The sequence below is a fragment of the Zootoca vivipara genome, chromosome 14 (genome assembly GCF_965207765.1).
Source record: "Zootoca vivipara chromosome 14, rZooViv2.hap1.1, whole genome shotgun sequence".
Taxonomy (NCBI): Eukaryota; Metazoa; Chordata; class Lepidosauria; order Squamata; family Lacertidae; genus Zootoca; species Zootoca vivipara.
Genome location: NC_142597.1, coordinates 29,043,977 through 29,070,267, shown reverse-complemented (window position 1 = coordinate 29,070,267; position 26,291 = coordinate 29,043,977). Strand labels below are relative to the sequence as shown.

The 26,291-nt window shown below is 45.7% G+C and overlaps 1 protein-coding gene across 1 annotated transcript; it reads right to left on the bottom strand.

Annotated features, from left to right (window-relative positions):
• Positions 1–5,429: 5,429 nt before the first annotated feature.
• KCNJ1 (potassium inwardly rectifying channel subfamily J member 1) lies at positions 5,430–23,303 on the bottom strand. The gene is made up of 2 exons (XM_035139660.2): positions 23,099–23,303; positions 5,430–6,562 (listed from the first exon to the last, which is right to left on the bottom strand). The coding sequence occupies exon 2, from the start codon at positions 6,546–6,548 to the stop codon at positions 5,430–5,432; it is 1,119 nt and encodes a 372-aa protein (XP_034995551.1). The 5' UTR covers positions 6,549–6,562; positions 23,099–23,303.
• Positions 23,304–26,291: the final 2,988 nt, after the last annotated feature.

Below are 26,291 nucleotides of genomic sequence, written 5' to 3'. Positions count from 1 at the left end.
TTATATCATATGTGTTCAGAAAATCAATAATTTCTGGGGGGAAATAGAGAAACAGAAATGTCTCCTTTGCAGACTCCTAATCTGCAAAGAGCATGGTTCCAACAAGAAGAGCCACAGGAAAATTTTGTGCATGCTGGGTGTGAGGTGGAGTTAAGTGTACAATACAGTGGTCCCTAGGTTCTCAAACTTAGTCCATTCCGGAAGGCTGTTCCAAAACCAAAGCCTTCCAAAACCAAGGCACACTTTCCCACAGAAAAGAATGCAAAATGGATTAATCCATTCCAGACTTTTAAAAAACAACCCCTAAAGCAGCAATTTAACATGAATTTTACTATGTAACGAGACCATTCATCCATAAAATAAAAGCAAGAAACAATGTACTGCAGTCACACAATCAATCAATCCGTAGCTGAACTGGGTTCCCCACAGTCACAAATACAAAACAAAAAGCCGCAAAAACAAAAATGCAAAATAAATAGCAGAAACAGACAGACCTCAGCGCAACACTCAAAAGGGAAGTGTGGCACTCAAATCCCGGAAGCATAACACTCAAAACGGAACACATTCGGCTTCTGAAAAAGGTTTGCAAACCGGAACACTTACTTCCAGGTTTGCAGTGTTTGGGTTCCAAGTTGTTTGAGTACCAAGGCATTGGAGAACCAAGGTACCACAGTAATTCACCTAGGAGTAATGACGAATTTTTAGAATCATAAAGTTGCAGGGCTGGAAGGGATTCAAAGCATCTAGTGCTGCCCCATGCAACAAAGGAGTAATCAAAGAAGGGAGCTTTGTGAAGAGTCAGGGCCCGGCATGGTGGAGTTTGGGCTTTGACCAGGCAAGGATCCAGGCTCAAGCTTTAGCCCTTCCAGTTTAAAGGACCTCAGCAGGAAATGCTGAGGTGCCTGCCTGATGCCACACAGAGTTGCTTATGAAAATAAAACAGTGGCATGCAGACCTGCTACTTGGGACTGAGGGTGCGGGGCGGAGAAGGGGACATTCGATTCAGCTTGCATTTAAAGGCAAATCTTCTGGATTGGCACTTTCTGAAGGAAGAAATGAAATGAAACACAGCTGTCCCTCGGAATCCTTATGCCATCGGATTTTGCAGTGCATTTCCCCAGCCAAGGAAAGTGTAAAAAAAGGCAAAAAAAGAAGAAGCATAGATTTGTGAAAAGAACACCCTCAAACCTCACTATGTTGGGGAAAATATAAATATATGGGGAAATACGCTTTGCAAAAATAAGCAGTTTAGGCAAAATTGCATACAAAGTGTATAGCTTAGGAGAAATTTGCTGATAAATTTTTATGAGGACTTTTTAGGGGTCTTTTAAAAAGTTACATACGCATTAATTCCAAGACGATCACTTGAGTAATGTCCTCTTTTGACCTGAAGGGGGCTTCCTTCTGCAACAAAAGAGCCTGCGTGACACTTCTTTTTTGTAAAAAGAGATCGGTTTTTGCCTGCCAAAGGGGAGTTACGATCTCATGCAAGACGACTCCTCCAGCATTAGAATGTCCTTTGTGGGATTACTCTGAAGTAAGCATCAGAGCCCTTGGTGAGTTATTGCACCCAGTAAAACATGATCAGGTTCAGGAAGAGTCAGTACCACTCTGTACAATCTCTCCATTAGGAGGCTCCTCACTCACTTGTGGTTCTAAGCAATGTTGGTCCTGCTCAGAGTAGAACCATTGACAATAATGGACATGATTCACCCTAGACCTAGTAATTTCAGTGGATCTACTCTAAGTAGGGATGGTGGGGGGAATTCAGTTCAATTTGCATGTAAAGGCGGACTTATTGTCACTTCCAAAACAATATTTGAACTAAAATGCAACCATCCTTTGAAAATTGCACTTCTCCAAATTTTGCAATTTAGTTCTCTATTAACGTGTACAAAATTGTGTATACTAGGGCAGGTATCTTCAACCTGCTCGGGCCCAGGACCATTTTAACCCAAACATGCATTTGTGGATCCCTTTCTTAATCTTTTACCATATACTTGCATGGTGGTACTGTTCCTGTTATGACCCACCTTGAATCAGGCTATGCCCCACCAGTGGCTGCCAACCCACCAGTTGAAGACCAGCAGACTAGGGCAAAGTGTGCATAAAAAGGCATATATCGATGAAAGCAACATGCAAAAGTGCATATATTTGGCAATATTGCATATGGAAATTATTTTTTCAATAAGATGCAGGTGAATTTTCGTAAAGACTTTAAGAAGCACACACCCAAAACAAACAAACAAAAAACCACAAACTGATGTGAAAATGTGAAGAACCGAACTTTAGATTGGAAAAGTGAGAAACTGAAATGGACTGATTGAATCTGTCAGGTGAAAGTTTCAAAATTGGGCATCGCCCACTGGGGAGAGGACAAGAAAAGCCCATTTCCATAGACGTGGAGAAGAAGGTGGTGCAACCGAGTATCAAGCGAAGCCACATCTACCATCCCATCAAATATATCCTAACCAATGACTGTGAACCTGTCCCTGTTGCATCTGTGGGAAGAAAACCAAACGTCTCCGTCTGCCCACGACTACAAACTCCTATCGAAATGTGGACAGTATGACATCACACTGTTATTACATCATAAATATCGAAGGGAGGATAAGGGGGAATGGGATTAAGGGAGGCTTCCTTCCCTCTTCCTATTTTCAAAGGGTTTATTTGTATTTACCAATCCAAACGGTCACGGTAAACACCCACAGGAGCTAAGTCAGGGCAGCCTTTCCGGATTTTTCCACGTGACACAGATTGTATACGCAAATCTTTTGGTACCAGATTGCAGCATGATGCCTTTCACCTTCCTGATAAACATTTTGGCTATTTGCATCCTGGCCCTTTCCCCACACATTTTTTGAATACAGCTGCTCAGTGTTCTGTATCCTAACAGAACCCTCGAGGGCCAAAATCTGTACGGTTTAGGGATGAGGTCTGCTTGAACCATAGAACCATAGAATTGTAGACTTGGAAGGGACCCCAAGGGTCTTCTAGTTGAATGCCCTGACACCAATTAGTTTCCGGGCCCAATTCAAAGTGCCGGTTTTGACCTATAAAGCCTTAAACGGCTCAGGACCACAATACCTCAAGGACCGCCTCTTTCCATATGAACCTACCCGGACCCTGAGATCATCTTCTGATGCCCTTCATTGTGTGCCTCCTCCTTGAGAGGTCAGGAGGGTGGCAACATGAGAAGGGGCCTTCTCTGCAGTGGCTCCCTGTCTGTGGAATGCTCTCCCCAGGGAAGTTTGCCTGGCACCAGGGCCGTCTTAAGCCCATTCAGCGCCCTGGCGCTAGGTCCCTCCAGTGCCCCCCTCCAGAGCCTCTCCAAGGGCCCGGGAGTGCCAAGCGGACAGCGGCAGCAGCGGGAGGCCACCTCCGAGGACTCCACGCTGCGCCTCCTTCTTGTTTCCCCAGCGCTGGGTTCTGCTCAGTCAAGCTTCGCCACCAGGGCATGCACTGCGGGACCAGCAAGAGCTGCTTGGGCGCTGTGCGCACGCTGGTGGCGAAGCTGGACTGAGCGGAACCCAGCGCTGGGGAAATGAGAAGGACGCGCAGCGCGGGGTCCTCGGAGAAGGAGCACAGTCCTGGCCAGATTGCCGGAACCCTGCACTCACTTGGCACCCTTCCAGCGCCCTCCAGTGCCCGGCGCCATGGTTCTCCGCGCCACTAGCCTCTATGGCTAGGACGGGCCTGTCTGGCACCTTCATTATACACCTTTAGGCGCCAGGAAAAAACGTTCCTTTTTAACCAGGCCTTTGTCTGACTTGATCTACATCCTATACCCTTTTGCAATGTTGTGTGTGTGTGTGTGTGTGTGTGTGTGTGTGTGTGTGTGTGTGTGAAGGGGGGCTATTGGGTTGTTGCTTTTATTTTTATTGTGTATTTTGTGGTTTTATATCTTGATTTTATTCTGTGAACCTCCCTGAGACCTCCAGGTATAGGGCAGTATATAAATTCTAATTCTAATAATAATATTAAAAATACCCAACTCCCCCATATATATATCCCATGCATTCCATGCAAGATTCAGTGACTCATAGAATGACTCTCCCCTTCTTGGAGTCTCACCAACGATCTGGATATCATGCAACTTCAAGCTGGTGCTTATTGAGTGGGGAAGAAGTCTTGCTTGCGTGTGAAACATTGAAGTTCCTGCCCATATGTAGATTGGAGGGAGGGGGAAGAACCAATTTAGTTCAATAGTGGATAGCATGCTTTGTCTGCAAAAGGTCTCAGATTCCACCCCTGAGTCATTTCCATGTAGGGTTGAGAAGGGCTCATGCCTGAAAGCCTGAAGAACCATTTCCAGTCAAGGTAGCTCAGCCTTTCCCAACCTGGGACATGTCGCATGTTGTCGGGCAACTTCCATCAGCCCAAACCAGCCTGGCCAGTGCTGAAGAAGGATAGGAGCTGTGGTTGTCAATGGACACCATCCATCTGCAGGGCACCAAGCTCGGAAAGGCTACTAGTGTAGACAAGATTAAGATAGGTGGACCAATGACCTGACTCAGAGCAAGGCAGCTTCCTATGTATAAATCCACCCCAAAGTTCCCAAAAGTGTATTGTAGAGGTTACAGGTAGGTAGCCGTGTTGGTCTGACGTAGTCGAAACAAAATACAGTGGTGTCTCGCTTAACGAATGCCCTGCTTAACGAAATTTCCGCTTAATGAAAGGATTTTTCGAGCGGAGGTTGCCTCGCTAGACGAATTCGTTTTATGAAAAATTCGTCTAGCGAATCGCGGTTTCCCATAGGAATGCATTGAAATTCAATTAATGCATTCCTATGGGCGAAAAAATTCCAAAAAAATTTCAATGCATTCCTATGGGATTCGCTAGACGAATTTTTCATTATAAGAAAAGACCCGTGGAATGAATTAAATTCGTCTAGCGAGGCACCACTGTAAAAAAATTCCTTCCAGCAGCACCTTAGAGACCAACTAAGTTTGTCATTGGTGTGAGCTTTCGTGTGCATGCACACTTCTTCAGATTCTTCAGATGTATTGTAGAGGGTTAGACTAGATGATGCTTTGGGTCGCTTCCAGCTCTTCTATTACTACTACTACTACTACTACTACTACTTGCATACCACCTTATCCCCACAGATCCTAAGGTGGTTCACAACATACAATTCTATTACTGTATTCCATTAATCTGGATGAAAATTTTATTGGACATATCAATTTACCCATTTACATAAAAGTCTCACAAATATATAAAAATATATAGACTGTTCTGTGACTATAAACAATAGGAAGTTAGCAGCACCCAGGGATTTGCTGCTGCGTGCCCTGCCCTGGTAAAGTCTCAGTACCCAAACAACCCAGTCCCTTTTCCCTTCTGTACTCAGAATATGCTTAGGCTTCGCTGGAGCGATATCCTAGTTTCTATCGAGAAGTCAGCATTCCTGTCTCACCGACTGAAGATTACATTTTTGTGTCATTGGTTTCACCGACTCCTTGAATTTGGAAGCCGAGGTTGTCATAGCCCATCTTTGCTTTGGCTTTGGCATCTTTCTCGTTGTAAAGGCAGAAGGCACAGTGAGGGGTCTCCACCTCCACAGGTTTGCCAAAGTTATGGAAGTCCACCCTGTACTTCCCTTCTTTGGTCTTGGAGACGATGGGAGCAAAGCGATAGCCCCACAGCACCTCCTCAGCGATGTAAGAGGTCCGCACTTGGCAGGTGGCACTGGTGGATTCCACCGTCCCATCTAGAAACACCACCAGCTCAAAGTCGTGTTGAAGGATGGTGTCTGCCGTCATGTGGAAGAAGGGGCTGTGCTTGTCAATGATGTGGTAGATGGTCAAGGGGGAGATGAAGAAGAGATTCTCGTTTCCGGCATCGACTACAAAGTCTATGTTGACTTGGTCCAAGATGATGGTCTCCCCTTCAGGTGTGATGGTGGTTTTCAAGAGCTTGCCATAAATGTGGCTCCCAATCAAAAGGCTTTTCCGGAGGTTGGCCACCCGGATGAGGAGACACAGCTTTCCGCCACGCTTGCTGATAACGGCATTCTTGCTGAAAGTGATGGTTTTTGCCCTCTTTTTGGGCCTAGAGATCTTGGCCAAGATGGCCCCACACATGAACGAGTTGATGATAACCCCTAGGATAGACTGAATGATCAGCAGGAAAATGGCAGTGGCGCACTGTTCTGTAACACACCTGAAACCGTAGCCAATGGTGACCTGAGTCTCCAGAGAGAAGAGGAAAGCAGACGTCAAACCATTTATGTTGTCAACACACGGAGTGTGGTTTATTGAAGGGCTGAACTCTGGCAGATCCTGGTGTATGTAGGCCACCATGTACCAGAGAAGGCCAAACAAGAACCAGCTACCTAAGAAGGCTGAGATGAAGATGGTCATCTTATATCTCCACCTGAGGTCCAAGACGGTGGTCCAGATGTCAACCAAGAAAACAAATCTCGACTGTTCCTCTACATTCCCAAACTCTATGTTGCATCTTCCATCTTTTGATACCAGTCTGGACCTTCGCCTTTTGTGTTCCACCCAGAGATGGGCGAAATGCTTCTGGAAATATTTAAGCATCCCCACCAGCCACTCTGGATAAGCAAATGAAAAAGAGTAACATGGAATAAACATTAGGACTGCAAGTAGCTTTTTTAAAAAACAAACAAACCACCACCACCAAACAAATAGGAATTGGACCATTTGCAAAGGATTTCAATGGATTCGTGAATAAACAAATGTGTAATAGCCCAAGGGAGCATTCCATAGTGGTAGTTAGCTCAGGTCGGCATGGAAATTTGAGACTGTTCTGCTTCATGGCTCTCCTGTAGAGCAGCTAAGTAGGCATTTTTATCCTTCACTCTCATGCAGGACCAAAAGTCACAGCAAGGTCATACAACAGCAAGGTGGTTCCCAGGGACACGTGGTTTGGAAAGTACTTTCTGCTTGGTTATTGTTGTGTACATTTGATGAAGGCAGCTGCGAATGCATGAATTAACCGTGCTGGATGGTGCACGCAGTATGAGCAGCAATAATGGAAATCCTGCGGTGTATTTTATAAATGTATCAGTCACATCTCATGCATGCATGCAATTCATCGCTTGGTGCTGATGAGGGATCTGAGTGACGAATGTGCATGTGTGAACCATGATTTTGAAGCTGCCTGCTAGTCTTCTAGGAGAGTATTTTTGCAGAAGAGCCTCAGGATTTAACTTACTGCTACCTCAGGGTGACACTTCACAGCAAAAGCTTGAACCCTTCACCCATTCCTCCACCGCAACTCCCACCCACCAACATGAATGTGCTTTTTTTCAGTGGCTGTTTTCAAACTTTGCAACCACAGGCCAAGGTGGATCTTAATGTAACGTGGAAAGAAAGAGGAATTTGTAAGTACACCAAGCACCACTGAGGCTTGCCTGGTGATTGTGTTACAGTATAAGAATTTTAAGGTCTCAGATACAGAATAAATATTCATAAATACACACCTATCTAAATATATGAACCATGCGTCTGAAATAGTATGGGAGAGCAATCCTGAGGCCATTATGACTCTTCCAATAGCCTCAAATATTCCTCAGAAGTAAGTGAGGCAAATGGGGAAAGGTTTCCCATTGTATTTCTGCTTGCAAATCCTTTCTTAAGGGAGTATTTGTGTATGAATAGGGTAATCCTGTGACCTGGACTCAGGAACTAAAGTATTAACCATCACACCAGAATGGCCAGGCTGCCCAGGTAATGCAATCAGTGACCATTATCAGGTATCTTGACAGACAGGATTTCTGTTGTAGGCCACCTCCTTCTGTTGTGTATGTATGATGTTTTGGGGTGGTGGTCTTCAGCTACAGGGTGGGCAATTTCAAGAATCTATATAAGGGCTTGTGCGCCATTGTTCAGGGTGCTCCTCCCTTCTGCGTGTGGTGAGTGGGGGACCCTGTTGCAACAGTTTATTTTCCTTTAATAAAGATCAGGCTTACTAGCCGCTTTGCTTCTCAAATATACTCTGGTTGGCCTCTGTTATTTCCTCCTACCAATAGGGAACCCTCAAGGACTCTATATGGGCTCTGGAATACCCATAAGGGAAAGGAAGCAGTTTTTTCTTATAACAGTTGCATTACGGACTTTTAGTATGGTGAAGACCTTTGTATCCTTACAGGCCTTTTAATTCACTCTGTGGGTAAGTTTGTGTTGCCCTTGAATTGTTGCTAATGCTGATTTGTATTTTATGTAGTTGATTATTCTTGATGTGTGGCTTTTTCATTTTGTATTATATTTTTTAAAATAATTTTTTAACCACCCAGAAATCTTAGTTGATGGGCAGTATAGAAACATAACAAATAATAAAAAAGCAGTGTCCCTTTCATTGGGTACCCCAGCATTCTCCAATGGGATGTTTGCCCAATGTTCTAGACTACAACTTCCATCAGCCCAAACCACCATGATGGGAGTTGTAGTTATAGTTCAAAACAGCTGGATGATGCCAGTTTGGGGAAGGTTTGGCTAATCAACTGAGTAATCACCATCTTCTCTGCCTTCTGCCTAGGCAAGCAAGACATCCTGGCACAGGTAATGCACACAGGGCGTGCTCAAAATCCTTTCTCTTGATTCAATCAACAAGTGAACCTATTGATTTATTGGACCTGTTGATTTATTGTGATCCAGCAGGCCTCTGCAGCAAGGACGATTCTGCCAGAGAAAATGCATTAGTCTTCAAGGTGGTAAAAGAGCCTAGCACAGCTTTTGCTGCAGGATACAAACATGGCTACCCCTCTGGAATTTGGATCATGTGACTGACAGAATGTATTATTTGGTAGCACACAGGAGTATTAATGTACTCGTTTCCGAGATATGTAGATTTCAATGTTCCCACTCAGCTCTCAAAGGCCTCATGGCCATTTTTGTTCTGACCTTCCACCCCTGCTTGGGGGAGGGGGGGAGAGGGAGTGCAGTTAAACTTTAAGCAATTGTGTGATCACAGGAAGAGGAGCAAGGTTATTTTACAGTCCAAACGTTTTGTGTCCTGGTCCTGGAACATACTTAGCATGTTCATGTTGAAAACACAGCCTGGAGCATTACGAAAACATCCCTGTGCAATGGAGCATTCTTGGTACCTTTCCAACATCTGACTTTTCATTTCTTCTCCTGCTTTATTTTTTTTGGGGGGGGGAGGGGGTTCAATCTCAAAACTTGCGAGCCCTTTATTTGGAGTCTTTATAACACCCCCGTCCTATATATTGTTTCTGTATTGCAATTCTAGGGGTGTTGCAATTGGGAAATGCTTGAGTTGCCAAATGCATACTTGTATGCCAGATGGCTGCCATCTGTTCATAGGCTAGGACCGAAAGGAGGCTCAACCAAGGACTAATAATAATAATAATAATAATAATAATAATAATAATAATAATTTATTATTTATACCCCGCCCATCTGGCCGGGTTCCCCCAGCCACTCTGGGCGGCTTCCAACAAAACACTAAAATACAGAAATCCATCAAACATTAAAAGCGGTCCTCTTCGCCGTCGCCATTGCCACTTGGTAGGCTCGAAGTTGAGCTCTAGCCCGTGTCCGGTCTGATTCAGAATGAGTTTTCCGCCACCGGCGCTCTAGCCGTCTCAATGACTGTTTCATCGCCCTCAGCGCCGGGGAAAACCATGGGGCTGTCCGGGCTCCATGCAATCGGAGAGGGCGCTTCAGAGCCAGACAGTCAATAGCCTTGGCTAACTCCGCATTCCAACGGGTCACCAGGGAATCAGCTGAAAGGCCATCGACATGGGATAAAACATCCCCTACCACTCTCTGGAAGCCAATTGGATCCATTAAGTAGCGGGGGCGGACCATCCGAATCGGTCCCACCTCCCTGCAGAGGGGAAGACTTGCAGATGCCCAGGGTGAGTGTGGGCTTTCGAAATTGTAAACAGCTGAACAACCCATGCAGCTGTATCATGGTTCTTTACTCATCCCTATTACACAAATTCAGCAGTTAATCATCATCATTGTTGGTGCATCAAACTTCTGCTACTCAATCTGCAGCTAGAATCACAGAATCAGAGAACTGTAAGGTGGGAAGGGTCCCAAAGTGTCATCTAGTCCAACCCTCTGCAATGCAGGAATCACAGCTGACCTTTACCTGCAGCAGAACATGGTGCTGAAGTGGGGTGGACCATTTTGGGGTTGTTAAATGTTTTAGAAGCTCTTAAACTTTTATTTTTAAATGGTACACTTTTGCTGGTACGCGGGTGGCGCTGTGGGTTAAACCACAGAGCCTAGGGCTTGCCGATCAGAAGGTCGGTGGTTCGAATCCCTACATCGGGGTGAGCTCCCGTTGTTTGGTCCCAGCTCCTGCCAACCTAGCAGTTCGAAAGCATGTCAAAGTGCAAGTAGATAAATAGGTACCGCTCCGGTGGTTTCCGTGCGCTGCTCTGGTTCGCCAGAAGCGGCTTAGTCATGCTGGCCACATGACCTGAAAGCTGTATGCTGGCTCCCTCGGCCAATAGAGCGGGATGAGTGCCGCAACCCCAGAGTCGGTCACGACTGGACCTAATAGTCAGGGGTCCCTTTACCCTTTACCTTACACTTTTTCTGCCTTGCTGTTTGCCACTCTGGGCTCCTTTCCGAGATAGATGGTAACGGTTACTGTAACTATTATTATTATTATTGTCTTTTTTGGACTGCTTCTCCAATTTAAAAGTCCATGCAATGCAAAACAAGCCCTTCAGAGAGTGCAAGAGTGGAGGGGTGTTCACATTCCCCTCTTCATAGTGCAGTGAAGTTTGTTTCTCCCGCCACAACTCCTATGCAATTAGGCTTCAATTGATTTCCATTGGGGGCATTGGCAGGCGATTTTGTCTCTCCCCTCTGCAAAGGTGTTCACACATTGGCTAGAGACAAAGCTGGTTTGAGAAACAATCCAGGAGCTTCTTAGAGCAAAGCACGAGATACACCTGCATTGGATGTCATGTCATGTATTAACATGGCTTAAAAACCTAGCACTGGAGATGCAGAGGGTGCCCAGCCAACAAGAGTGTGCTTGGCACAGCTAGAGTCTCTAACCTCACCCAGTCCCTGCTTTGCAAGTTTTCAACTTGCAGGGAGTTTTTTTGGTGTGTGTGTGTGTGTGTGTGTGTGTGTGTGTGTGTGTGTGTGTGTGTTAATGCAGGGGAGCTTTGAGGAAGTGTGAAATTACAAACATGGCAAATAATGCGCAATGCCAAATCCAGATCTCCCTTCTCTAAATCCAGCTTCTCTCTTGCTAAGCGCCTATCAGTTGTCAGAATAAGTCCCTGCCTGGGTTTAACACTCCAGAATATGCTGGGTGGGTGAGCATTTTCCTCTGCCTTTCTTCTCAGAAAAGGCATGTGTGTTGTATAACGCAGGGTGGCCATGAAAGGTGTTTGCTAAGATTCAAGAGGAACCCAAAACCATCTTGTGGTTAGCATTCTGGTATAAGCTCGGTGCGATTAGAGATCGTGGTCCCCTTTTGAAACAAAGCTTACATAACACATGTTGTATAATGCAGAAGGCTCCTAAGGAGAGTTCAGCTGAAATCTGCAGAGTAACCAGAGCTTGTCTTCTCTAATTTACCAAGGTGTATTAATTGCTTGGGCAGGGAGCACATCCAACGTTGCTGCCCTTGCAAGATAATTCTGGGTTGATTTTAAGTGGAGGGAATGTGGCGTCTGATCTGATGGAAGGAATATGAGATGTCTGCGGAAGCACCACTCATTCTTGAACACTTCTAACACTTCTAAGGTGCTTATTCCATACTAGTATTAAGTTAGATTGCTAATTCCCAACCTGTTTGCCAGAGCCTGCCAGTTTGCTGTGAGATCTCCTGATTAGAATGATTAGGAGTGTTGAGATACGTCTAGATCAAGTCAGGTCAGGTACCAATAAAAATATTAGAATTACCCCCATATTTAAGAGCCCTGGCATTATAAACAATTCTTAAAAGCCCAGGGAAAACAAAAACATTTTAGTCGTAAAAAAAAAAATAACATTCCAGAGGAGCCACTGCTAAAAAGTCTCTGCTATCTGCACTTGGGAGGCTTCCCCTGTTAAGAGGGGCTGTGTGTTGTTATCTCTGCATGAATAACTGTTATCCCAGGAACAGGTAGGTAGCCGTGTTGGTCTGAGTTGAAGCAAAATAAAAAAATTCCTTCAGTAGCACGTTAAAGACCAACTAAGTTTTTATTTTGGTATGAGCTTTCGTGTGCATGCACACTTCTTCAGATACACTTGAAACAGAAGAGCCAGACCCTTATGTATATACAGAGGGTGGTGGGGGTGGGTGGGAATGGGTGATGGACTGATAGGAGTGGTAAACCTGTTGATGGCTGTTAACGACTGCTGATGACTGCAATTGGTCCTGCGGGCAAAAAGCAAGGGCTGAGGCGCTAAAGAAAGCTTGATCATGCATAATGAGATAAGAATCCTACGCCAAAGGATAAATGGACATAAATCTGACATCAGGAACCACAAGACAGAGAAACCAGTAGGAGAACACTTCAATCTCCCAGGACATTCTATACAAGATCTCAAAGCAGCTGTTTTATTACAGAAAAAATTCAGAAACAGACTGGAAAGAGAAGTTGCTGAATTGGAACTCATTACCAAGCTTAAAACCATGGAGCCACCTGGGATGAACAAAGACATAGGATTCTTATCTCATGAAGGAATTTTTTTATTTTGTTATCCCAGGAGGCATGCCCAAAATTCCGAACGAAGCAATGAGGCAAGCCTCTCCCAGAGGTGAACTAGGATTAATCCACAATCTAAAAGTGTAGAAACTTTCAGAGTAGAAAATGTACTGGATCTGCCATTTTTAATCCAGAGAACAAGCTTCCCTTGGCTTTCTGATGCAGTTTCTCATCAGTAAACTCCCTAGAGATGTAAAATATCTACTAATCATTTCTAAATTGTCATTTAATAGCTCAATCCCTGGAACAAATCTAAAACCTTTTTTTTTTTACCTCCATAGTGTTAATGTTCCCTGCACACACAATCTGTTCCTATTCACCCTCTTTAATCTTTCTTGCAAACATTGATCTTGTTTCATTTTACATTTTGGCTTTTTAAGGAGTTCCCTTCCCTGCATGCACATAAACAACACTCGTCTATATTTCTACTTTTACTTTTTGGGATGGAAACATGCATACCAATTGCAGCTTTTCTTTATGGCCAGAAATACATTGTGTCTCCCACTCCTGTAATAACGGCTATTGATTTGAAGTTGTCATGTCATAAAGAGCAAGCAGTCAAATGGATCCAGGCTTCTGAGACACACCTTCCCCTCTTCCCTCAAAAAGGGTGGTGAAAATCCCTTTGAGGTCTGGAAGAGAATATTAAAAGTCCTGATTTTCAACTACAAGTAGGTAGCCGTGTTGGTCTGATAAAAAAATTCCTTCCAGTAAGTGTGCATGCACACGAAAGCTCATACCAATGACAAACTTAGTTGGTCTCTAAGGTGCTACTGGAAGGAATTCTTTTATTTTGTTCTGATTTTCAACTGTTTGTGTCAGGTTGGGGGGGGGGAAGATGCAGAATCTGTAATGTGCTGCCTGCTCGGATCCGGATGTTATTATGACTTCACGGTAAGCTCAAGGCTGGAAGATTGCCACATAGACATGGTTTTGTCCTGCTGTCCTGCCCTGTAGAAAGTTTCATCTTTCTACCTTTTTCACATCCTGTTCTACTCCCCCCTCCCATTAGAGCAGGGGTAAGAACGGTGGTCCCCCTCACCCATAACGTTCACTGGGTGATGTTGAACCAGTTACTCTCTCTTTTCTGCCCCCTCTTCGGATCCTGACCTTCCTCACAGGATTGTTGGTAGCAGAAAACGGACAGTGGCAGCGAGTTGCCATAGGCATAGCCTTGAGCTCCTTGAGGGAAAGGTAAAAAATAAATACATGAACATAAAGAACGTCAGAAGAGCCTGCTGGATCAGGCCAATGGCCCAGCTAGTCCAGCATCCTGTTCTCACAGTGGCCATCCAGATGTCCCAATGGGGAAACCCACCAGCAGAATCTGAGCCCAAGACCTTTTGATGTTCTCCTCCTCCATGAATTTGCCTAATCCTCTTAGAAAACCACCCACATCGCTGGTTCTTGTGGTAACAAGTTTTATACTTTAGCTATGTGCTGCCTGAATAAGGACCTGCTCTCTTTATTAGGGAGTATAAATGCAAGGCCTCAAATGCCCAGTCTCTCTTTTTCTCTCCGCCTCTCTGTCTCTCTCTTGTCTGCTCTTGGAAGTCTGGGACTTCCAAGTTTCCACCACCTCCCAGTCACGCAGATGCGCACACCCACAAGTCTAGCAATTTAGGTAATTAATTTCACTGTCACTGCCGGCTGCCAGAAATATGTAGTTGTTCGAGGAGATTAGCAAGGATGTAATGAATAACTAAATGGGTCTCGTGAACCGGGGGTGCCCTGCGGATGCCCTAATCTTAAGACTTTGGCTATGGACACATTAGAGGTTTGCAACGCAGTATGGTTGTTTCCCCTCTGCTGCATTTCAAGTCACATTTGTACATTGCTCTGCACTTCAAAGAGGGGTTAGGAATGCCTTCACTCAGTGCATATTACCTTGGTTCCCCAGTGCTTGCAACCCCCCTGAACTCCTATCCGATGAAACCATCATCTGGGCAGCTGCAACGGCTGCCTGAAATGGATACACCTCAGTTGAACCACGACTTATGTTTTGAAATTGGACAGAAGTTGGTTTGAGGGAAATGCTCAAGAAACTGCAGAATAGCCACGGACTGTGGCTTATGTCATGTGTACGTGGCTTCAAACACCAGCACCTCCTTTCCTCTTTCCTCTGTTGCCTTTCCTCCTGTCTCCCTTGGTTTTTGCACCACTGCAACCCCTCCTATTTCAGACCATAGCTCCATCAAACTCAGTATTGTCTACACTGACTGGCAGCAGTGACTCTGCAGGCAGAGGTCTCTCCCCAGCCCCAGCTGACTTGCCTGCAGAAGGTCCCATGCAGTCCATCCCTAGCATCTTGAAGGAGGGCTGGGAATGACCCCTGCCTGAAACCCTGGAGAGCTGCTGCCAGTCAGTGCAGGCAACACTGAGCAAGGTGAGTCACTGGTCTGACTCTGTGTAAGGGGGCTTCTCTGGTTTGGCTGACTCAGAGGTGGAATGACAGGCATACCTGTTCCATGTATGGATGCTGATTGGGTCAAAGGGGACCTTGAGCCAGTCGCTTACTCTCAGCTTAACCAGGTTTTTGAGAGAGATTGGAGAGATTATTAGAAGATTGGAGGAATCATATATGCCACCTTGAGCTCCTTGGGATATAAGTGTTGTTGTTGTTGTTAACTGCTGCTGCTGCTACTACTACTACGACCGGTCCTACTACTATGTACTGGCTCCCAGTATGTTTCCGAGCAGAATTCAAAGTGTTGGTGCCCTAAATGGCCTTGGTCCTGTAGACCTGAAGGAGCATCTCCACCCCCATCGTTCAGCCCAGACACTGAGATGGAGCACTGAGGGCCTTCTGGCAATTCCCTCACTGCGAGAAGTGAAGCTACAGGGAACTAGGCAGAAGGCCTTCTCGGCAGTGGCACCCTCCCCGTGGAACACGCTCCCACCAGACATCAAGGAGATAAATAACTATAGTATACAACTTTTAGAAGGCATCTGAAGGCAGCTTTGTCTAGGACGTTTTTTTTAATACAGTGGCACCTCGGTTTAAGTACACAATTGATTCCAGAAGTCTGTACTTAACCTGAAGTGTACTTAACCTGAAGCGAACTTTCTCATTGAAAGTAATGGACTGAAAGTACTCAACTGAAAGTACTCAAACCGAGGCGTACTTAAACCGAGGTATGACTGTATTTGATGTCATACTATGTTTCCATGTGTGTTGAAAGCTGCCCTGAGTGGTTGGGGCAACCCATTGAGATGGGTGGTATATAAATTTATTATTATTATTATTATTATTATTATTATTATTAGGCAGAAGCCAAAATCTCATAACGTCGCCTCCTTCCATGAACAGCAAGTTGCACCGCCTGATCCATGACCCACAGGAGAGGAGCCGGAGGTCGCTGTGTTCCAGCCCCAGCAGGTGTTAATGATTAAAGCCTGGAAAGGACTCAATGGATTTGGGATCATGTGAGCCATTGTTACTCTCCTGCCTCTCGCCACCGCTTGCCTAGCTCCCCCCACATCACCCCCATAGAATCTTAGAGTGAACTATTAACTATTATTTCCATAGAACCAAACACACTCTCCTCTAAGCCAACTGTACCAGAAGCAGAAACGGATGCTTCCCGAGAGGGCAGCAGCTTGACCAGGGTAACAGGTACAAGACTTCTTTATGTTGCATAGGCTAGAGCCCCCCCCCCCCCACCGCAGGCAATTCCCACCCCTCAACAAGACATCGGTGGGCAATATTGCACCCTTTTCACTCTTCCTCTTGATCAGCAGCTTGGGATCAGTTTGCCCAAAAGATCGCCTTGCCCCCATACATGCACATACTCAGCTGCTTTGACCTTACAGGTACCAAATAGCATTTGCTCCATACTTGAGAGAAATCATTCTTTTTGATGGTCAGCCCCTATTCTCTGGAACTCCATGCCTATTGATATTAGGCAGATGCCTCTGTTGCATTGCTTCCAATGCCATTGGAAAACCTTTTTATTTAGGCAAGCCTATCCATACATGTTTATTATTACATGCATTTATTTGTTTTAAATCAGTTTATTTCATATATCCCCTTCATGGATCATTGCCTTCTCATGTCTCAGGACTCCAGCAAGATTGCATTGGTCCCGCATGAAGCCTGATGCTTGTGTGGCTACGACATCAGACTCTGCTTTTTCCTCTTCACCCCCCTTCCCACCAGCTGACTTCTGGAAGAGAGGCAGAGATCTTGGAGCCACCAGAGCAATGGAGGAAACATCGAGTTTTCTCCTTGACGTTCCTGTACTTTTCCACCCCATCGGCCATGTATATTCATGAGTCTATATTCTGCCATGCAAATGGGGAGTTCGTCAGCCAAGCGCTTGTCGCTGAAGCTCTCCGCGCATCTCCTCCTACTTGGCAAAGATGACCTGCTGCTCTGCCTTTGTAGGAGCTGCATCTTTTCAGAGGAAAAAGTGATGTCTTGGGGCACTCCCAGGCAGTCGCTATCCAATCACATCCAGGAAAATTCAGGATGTGCAATGGATGGTGATGTAGTGCTCTTGCGTGCCAAACCTGCTTCCACAAGAGACCAGACCTTATGTGCTAAAGAAAAGGACTGCGAAATGTAGGGCAGGGTATTGTTCAAGGGTTTCTGTTAGGGCCAAGATTTAATTTTGGAGACGTCAATTTTGCTGTCATTGATATTAAGGTTCTGCATATTTTTGGATCTTATTACGACTTTTGTGGGGATTGTTGAATTTTGTTGTGTACGTTTTGATATGTTTTTCATTAATTGCTTCAGGCTACTTTGTAGTTAGGGGACGTGGGTGGCGCCGTGGGTTAAACCACAGAGCCTAGGGCTTGCTGATCAGAAGGTCGGCAGTTCGAATCCCTGCGACGGGGTGAGCTCCCGTTGCTTGGTCCCAGCTCCTGCCCACCTAGCAGTTCGAAAGCACATCAAAGTGCAAGTAGGTAAATAGGGACCACTCCAAGCAGGAAGGTAAACGGCATTTCCGTGCACTGCTCTGGTTTGCCAGAAGTGGCTTTGTCATGCTGGCCACATGACCTGGAAGCTGTATGCCGGCTCCCTCAGCCAATAACACGAGATGAGCGCCGCAACCCCAGAGTCACCTGCGACTGGACCTAATGGTCAGGGGTCCCTTTACCTTACTTTTGTAATTATGTAACTTTTCATCTTGTAAGCCACCTAGAGCATTTGTTTTAACTATGGGAAGGAGGCATACAAATAAGCCACCAGGATGTTGACAATGGATGGTGCCACAACATTGCCCCCCCCTGCACTCTACATTTCAAGCAGTATCATCCCACTTTAAACAGTTGTGGCTTCCCTTAAAGAACCCTGGGAAATTTAGTTTGTGAAGGGGGCTGAGAATTGATAGGAGGCCCTCTACACCAGGCATCCCCAAACTGCGGCCCTCCAGATGTTTTGGCCTACAACTCCCATGATCCCTAGCTAACAGGACCAGTGGTTGGGGAAGATGGGAATTGTAGTCCAAAACATCTGGAGGGCCGAAGTTTGGGGGTGCCTTCTCTGCAGCCCTGCTAGATCTACATTTATCCAGAGCTGTTTAACAATCAACCTCCCTTCCCAGAAAATCCCAGGGAATGACTGAGGACTGCTACAACCTCCCATGCTTTTCAGAGCACTGGCAGGATCTCTCCCCCCTCTTCAAATCCCTCCTCAAAACCTACCTTTTCTGAGACACTTTAGCCACAGCTGTCAACTTTCCCTTTTTTTGCTGGAAACTCCCTTATTCCAGCGCCGTTTCCCGCTGCTATCCTGGATTGTTAGATATACCGTAGACTGTCCCCGGGACAGGTGAGGCTCCTGATCCCTTATTTTCAAATCCGAAAGTTGACAGCTATGACTTTAGCTTCACAAAGCCCAGTTTCCACACACCCTGCCCTGCTGTGTCTCAGCCTGTAACAAGGCCTAAGGCCACACAATGGAGGCAGGCCACCACGGGCTGCCTTCCTGTTGACTTCCTGCCTCTCACTCCCCTTCCTCTGTTGCTTCCTCTATGTTGCATTTTGAATTGTAAGCTCTGAGGGGCAGGGACTGTAATCTTGCACTCCGTAGAACACTGTGCATAGTGATGGTGCTGCTTAAATAAATAATCAATAGCTGTTTCTCTCACCACCCCCAACTCAACGTGATATTCCCCTGAAGAATCTGAAGAAGTGTGCATGCACATGAAAGCTTATACCAGAACAAACTTAGATGGTTTATAAGATGCTACTGGACAATTATTTATTTATTTTTGATATTTCCCCTGTCATCCCAGTTGGTTTCCTGGGTTGGTTTGTGATTGCAGAGGTGCAAAATAAAATGTGGGATTGTTTAAACCACCCTCTTCTGTGCTATGATGAAATGGAGGAAGGATGTGTGTCTGACAGCAATATCTGATGCCCATTACATTCCAGTAAAAGTTCAGTCTAAGTATTTCTGAAGGACCTGGGGGGACACCAACCAAGTTCTCTTTGCAAACCATGGTGGAATCTATGAAAGGATGCTTGTCATAAAGTTCTCTACATATTGCATTCATTCTTGTTCTTTAGCTTCATGAATTAAAACAACACCCTGTTTTGTATTTCTAATTTCTTCCCCAAGTATAGTTGATTTGCAAAACTTTGCCCGTTTTCAAGCTACGTTGAGTGATTTAGTGACCCATTACATGGGTCGCTGATGTGAAGAGGCGCGTAAGCAAATGAGATGCAAAAAGCTACTTTGCATTTGTGATTGCAGACACAGCCATTAATAACTTTGCCACACAATGCACTAAGAGCCTTCGCTGTTTGACATTTTAATGCATCCGGTCCAATCCACCCATAGAGCTCCATTGACCACCTCTCCATTGACAACCCCTTTGCCCTCTAAAGTATTTGGAAAGACCTGGGCTAAATTCCATTGGTGGAGGGGGGGGGGGTTGATTGTGTACAATTAACTTAAAATGCTCCATTAGAAAATTGAAACAATGGGTTGGATAAGCTTCCCCAAACTACTTCCCATAGTGCTTTAGAGACATTTTCTAGGGAGTGAGAGGGAAGGAGGAACTGGTGAAAACTGCCTTCGTCTCTCCCATCCATGGCAGCATCTCATGAATACAGCTCCACTCATGGTCAGTCTGGATGCAGCCCAATATCCGTGAGGTTGTCCGAGATTCTAGCAGCACTTTGTTCACCAGGGGCACATTGACCCCCACATTGAGGGGGTGTGGCCACTTGATGTGCCCCTGTTGTCAAAAGGTTACTAAAGCATACTTTGGAGCATATATTTTTTTGAAAGATGTACACTCCATATTATTTAAAGAAATACACCTAAAAGTATGACTTACTTATCAAACCTTTATTAGGCATTTTGCAAATAAAACCATAAAAGAGAAAATAACATATGAAAGCCTTGAAATATATATAAAAAGGCAGCAGTTGGCTCTGTGTGTGTGTGTGTGTGTGTGTGTGTGTGTGTGTGTGTAGAATCTGTGGTTTTCCTTGTTAACCTGCTCCTTGGAGGACTGCTACCAAAAACTCGGCTACCCCCGCCGCTACCCTTTGGTCAACATCAGATAGGCAGAATCCCACACTTTCACCTTGCTGGGGTTCCAGACCACCCAAAAGAGGGGACAGCACGCGTTGACGGAGCGTACTGTACAATGGGCAATGAAAGAGAATATGCTCTACAGCAGGGGTCAGCAAACTTTTTCAGCAGGGGGCCGGTCCACTGTCCCTCAGACCTTGGGGCGGGCGGACTATATTTTGAAAAAAATATGAATGAATTCCTATGCCCCACAAATAACCCAGTGATGCGTTTTAAATAAAAGGACACATTCTATTCATGTAAAAATACCAGGCAGGCCCCACAAATAACCCAGAGATGCATTTTAAATAAAAGAACACATTCTACTCATGTAAAAACACACTGATTCCCGGACCGTCCGCGGGCTGGATTTAGAAGGTGATTGGGCCGCATCCGGCCCCTGGGCCTTAGTTTGGGGACCCCTGCTCTACAGTGTCCGGGACATTCATAGAACATCTGCAGAATCTCTTGTTTCTAGAGATTCATACTAAAAGTATGAATGTTATGAATATGTGTTTGCAATTATATGTAGACAGGTATCATTGCAGAGCTGGTTTTTGACTGCAGATTTTTTTTACAACCCAGCTTGGTGACTGAGCACACACTTTCCATTCAGGAAGCCCCAAGTTAACCTGCCATGTCTAGTAAAAAGGAGACCGGGGTAGCAGGGTTGGGATAGACCCTTCCCTGAAACCTCAAAGGATTACTGTTACTCAGAGAAATACTGGGATTCATGTACCCAGTACAACAGGAGCAGCCAAAATGATACCCTCCCTAGTCAGTGGTTAGGGATGATGGCAGCTGTAGCCCAATAAGCTATAGAGGGCACTATCTTTTTTAACAGAAGAGAGCTATGTCTGCCCTATTTTATAAACCCTCTCATGTTAATAAATCTCATGAGATTTCCATTGCAGCAAATTAACTTCCCGTTCCAAAGCTACAAAAGCCTCTGCAGCTCAGACCTGAAGACCTTGAAGAAAAGAGATCACTCTCTGCGCCTGCCGGTGTGACATCTGCTGGAATTAGAGGTGACTGGAGATACAGGTTCTTTTCCAGTGTCCCAGATTGTATGCAGCCGTTTGGCCTGGTTTTAATACCGACGCAGCTGCTTTTTGGAAAGGCTCACAGCCATCGCCCTGCCTGCCTGCAAAGGACGTGAGGTGCAGAAGTATCACCAGGTGGTCTGTGTGGTACATACAAGACCCTACAGAAGGAGCTGTGCAAATGACAAAGTCCCCCCCCCTACAACGAAGACCATGTTGTGATCTTGGCTGATCTGAGCATAGGAACCTTGCAACTCAGGTTGGCTTTCCATACCCTCCGAGTTGGCTTTCCATACACTTCCTATTTTCCAGGGACAGCCCTGAGTTACAAAAGCCATCCCAGCTTCTGATGTGATCCTGGAATGTCCCAATTTCCCCCACCAGTGCTGCTGCGGATGACCCGGCGCTTGTCTTGAGCAATGGCTGCAAGGAGGCATCCCATGGCCTCTCCATGGCCACCGCTGGCAGCCTCCTCCCTTGGGCAGCTCGTAGCGACTGCTGAAGAGCAGTTGAGGAAGAGGAGAAGCTGTCCCCATTGAGCCTCACATGACGCACCAGCTCTGAGGGGTAGGCAGAGGGCAGGGCTGCCCTGGGCGGGAAGAAAGGGGAAGCGCAAGCTTTGTGTGTCTGCATCTAATCTTGCCCGTTTCTCAAATTTTATTTATTGGTGTGTGCCTTTCCTTTTCGGAAATCTACCAAAGAATAAATAAAATTGGAAATACAGTGGTACCTCGCAAGATGAATGCCCTGCAAGAATCGTCTTGCGATTCTATGGGTGACTCGCAAGACGAATTCGTTTTGCGAAAAATTCATCTTGCAAATTAATGCGTTCCTATGGGCAAAAAAAAAGAAATTTCAATGCATTCCTATGGGAAACCGCAATTCGCAAGGCGAATTTTTCGCAAAACGGATTGACTCGCGGAATGAATTAAATTCTTCTTGCAAGGCACCACTGTAAGGATCTCTCTCTCTCTCTCTCTCTCTCTCTCTCTCTCTCTCTCTCTCTCTCTCCTCTCTCCTCTCTCCTCTCTCCTCTCTCCTCTCTCCTCTCTCCTCTCTCCTCTCTCCTCTCTCCTCTCTCTCTCTCTCATGACAGTGGAGAGAGTGTATCCCATTGTTGCCATGGTGGTGGAAATGTTCTGTGGGGCAGTGGGGGACAAAAAGGGAGGGGGGTTGAGGAGGGGCAGTTGTGAGGGAGTGGGAAACGTCCCTATTTTTATCTGAGGAATGTTCCATGCAGATGTGATTTTGCATCCGAGTTAATTGTGCGTCAGAGAAGCAACATTATTTCTCAGCCAGTAGACACCATGAAGGACAGGAGCTCTTCCCTCTGCCTGACCTCAACCCACTAACTGAGCCTTTGGGTCGAGAGGAGGAGAACAAGGACCGGATGCAGATGTCCCCGAGGGACAAACTTGTTACAGAGCCATCCCTGCAATCAGGTGGACGTAATTTTGGCTGGGCAACGTGGCATGGACTTTAACCCTTTGCCTCCTGCTGTGGTTCCAATCTGTGCCTGCTGACAGGGCTTCAAAGGCAGATCTGAACCCAAGACTTGATCTACTACACACACACACACACACACCCTCCCCTGCTGTGTACCCATCTCTCCATTTGACAGGTCCTGATCAGAAAAGACTTTTAAACATTGCAGGAAGGTGCCAGTCAAACCACAGAGCAGTCTTTCCCCAGCCTTTCAGACCCTTAGGACTGCAATGCTCGCTACTGCTGACCACTGGACCTGTTGGTCCTCCAAAATATCTGGAGAGCACAAGGTTGCTGCTGTAGAATATACAGTGCAATTAACTGTACCTGAGACTAATTTCGACCAGGAATCCGGCATATGATTGCTTCTCTTACCTTCTTTGCTAAACAGTAAGGTGAGGGATGTCCCAGCCTTTCCCTGTTGATCTTTTCTTCAGCCCCTGTTCAGCTGCCGCTTCCTAGGCTGTTGTGGTCCACTAGCTCTTGAATCCGCTGCCAAGCAGCTCGGGACTTTCTTTGGCATTTATGAATCAATGTGTGAGCTTAAACTGGTTGCCAGCTCATCTATATGCAATGGCACAATTAGGAGTGTGGCTTACTTTATAACCCCGCTGGAAGGAGAGAGAGAGGAGTGGCTGCTTCGAAGGGCTTAGATGCAGCAAAGGTGTTGAACTTCCAAAGCGGCACTGGCAACAACAACACCTGAGTACAGAATGATGGCCCAGAAGTTGAATGTGGCTTCCCCCAGCATGAAACTGCCCTCGCCATGGTGGTTTTCAAGTATGTTGCTTTCAAGAAACTCAACTTCAACTCATCTGCCAAGGGAGAGGCAGAGAGAGACCTTGTCTTTAAAGTACTAAAAACTGAGTAGGTCCAGGTTACTCCAGAAAGTGGCTACTTCAGATGGCCATGAACACAGCCCTCGGATGCCCATTTCTTGGTGCCATCCATATGTGAGATCAAATGGGTAGCTGCAAGAGACTGGTCCCTCTCATTGGCGACATTAATATTGTGGAACTCCCTGCTGGTGGAGATTCACAAAGCTACCTCTTGGATGATTGGGAAAGACATTTAATTTTTATTTTATTTTATTTTTTAAAAAATCTAGCTAGCTTTTAATCTGTGACCCTCTGTTTCTTTCTTTTAAGTTTGAAATTTGTTAGCTGCTGGAAGTTTTGTCTGCCTTTTCATCTTTTAATTATCGGTTCCTATTGCATTCTTTGAAATGATGTATTGTTTTCAATTTGCTTTCCCCCCCAGTTCTGATGGTTCTTGCTTCAGTGCAAGGGGAAAGTGGGATAGGAATAATAAACTAAACTCTGCTGTGAAAATGGTGTGCACGCCACATCATACTCTGGACTCCCACAATTTTATTTGGATGCCTTAGAATTTTTTCATATACTGTATAAGCAAAATAAGTGTTCGTTGTAGTTTTGTTGTGAAATGTTTGATGGTGTACAAGTCATGGGGATTTAAATTTTCAAATGTTGCATAATTTCTGATCTGAAGAAGTGTGCGTGCACACGAAAGCTCATACCAAAATAAAAACTTAGTTGGTCTTTAAGGTGCTACTGAAGGAATTTTTTTATTTTACTTCGACCCAGACCAACACGGCTACCTACCTGTAACCTGAGTTACATGCCGTTTCTCAGTTTTGTTTGGTTAGTGGTTCTTTCCCTTTGGAGTTTTTTTTAACTCGTGGATTCATCAAATTGTAGAAAGGGAAGGGACCCAAAGGGCCATCTAGTCCAACCCTCTGGAGTGCAGGAATTGCAGCTAAGCTAATAGCCTCTTCTTCTGTATGCATATAACTCACAGATGGATCGATTGTGTGAATCTGGCACTTTTAAGTCACCCAGCCATTCACATCCAGCCTTACTTAAAAGAGAGAGAGAGATTGTGTGAATATTCTCATAGCCAGGAGTAAACACTACCTAAGAAGAGCCTGTTAAAAGGTAAAGGTAAAGGGACCCCTGATCGTTAGGTCCAGTCGTGGATGACTCTGGGGTTGTGGCTCTCATCTCGCTTTACTGGCCGAGGGAGCCGGCGTACAGCTTCCAGGTCATGTGTCCAGCATGACTAAGCTGCTTCTAGCGAACCAGAGCAGCGCACGGAAATGCCATTTACCTTCCCGCCGGAGCAGTACCTATTTATCTACTTGCACTTTGAGGTGCTTTCGAACTGTTAAGTTGGCAGGAGCAGGGACCGAGCAATGGGAGCTCACCCCGTCGCGGGGATTCAAACTGCCAACCTTCATCATCAGCAAGCCCTAGGCTCTGTGGTTTAACCCACAGCGCCACACACGTCCCAGAAGAGCCTGTTAGATCAAGCTAAAGACTCACCTAGTCCTGCACCCCATTCTTACAGGGGCCAACAATGGGAAGCCACAAAGCAGGACCTGAGTGCAAGAGCTGCCGTCTTCCCACTTGCAATTCTCATAAATTGGTATTCAGAGGCATCCTGACATCAGAGGTGAAACCTGACCACTATGGCTAATAGTCATCAATAGCCTTCTCCTCCTCCATGAATTTGTCTAATCCTTTTTCACAGCCATCCAAGCTGGTGGCCACCGCGGCCTCCTGTGGAAGAGAGTTCCAAAGTTTAATGATGCACTGTGTGAAAGAAGTCCTTCCTTTTGTCTGTCCTGAATCTCCCAGCATTCAGTAGTCTTCGACCTTCTTTGAAGCCGGGACCCACTTTTAACCCAAATATGCACCCATTTCCTTTATTTCCTTTATTCTTCACCACAGATTTGTATGGCAGTGGTGCTGTTCTTATGCCTCCCCTAGATGAGGCTGTGATCCAGACCATTGATCCATTGCAATCACAAGAAATATGACATTTAAAAAGAAAACCCAACTAAAATGAAGTGAATCTCAACACAATAGTAGGGCAATAAAATAGAAAGATTAAAGAAGTAGAATATAGATGTACCTCTTCTCCCGTGAACTGCATCCTGCCACTGAGCTATGGATCTTATGCCAATTACAATGTCAAGCAAATCACCTTCACACTTCCTATTCATTTTCATCGGAATACAGTATCGAAATGCTCCGCAGAAGCTTGGCGTTCATTTGTGGGTGTCCGTGAGAGGTCTACCGCAGTGCTCAGGACTGCATGGGCTTGTGACCTCCCTCCATCATGTTCCTAGCTCAGCAAAGTCTTCTCAGCTCCCAAATTGAGCTGCTATAAATACATCTTGCAACACTATGCCGTTGCATCTGCATCTAACCACGTATTTCCAGGTGTCAGAGAGCTGCATTTGCCTATCGGCCACAGTCAAATCCCATCTCCAGATTTCCCGGGCAGGGTTTGAGCAGTGGGCCTATGAACATCAGAAGAGCTCTGCAGGATCAATCCAATGGCCCATCTAGTCCAGCCTCCTCTTCTCACAGTGGCCAAACTAGATGCCTGCGGGAGGCAGCGGTGACGCTTCTGAACCAAGCTCTGCTTCCATTCACTCTGGCTGCCCATCATCTTAATTTTCCCAGAATGCAATGCCCTGGATCATGAATCCATCAAGCTCAGTATGCCTACATTGGCTGGCAATGGAGTTCAGAGAGGAGTC

Coding starts and splice junctions, on each gene's coding strand:
- KCNJ1 (XM_035139660.2), bottom strand. CDS start 6,548: ATGCTTAAATATTTCCAGAAGCATTTCGCCCATCTCTGGGTGGAACAC.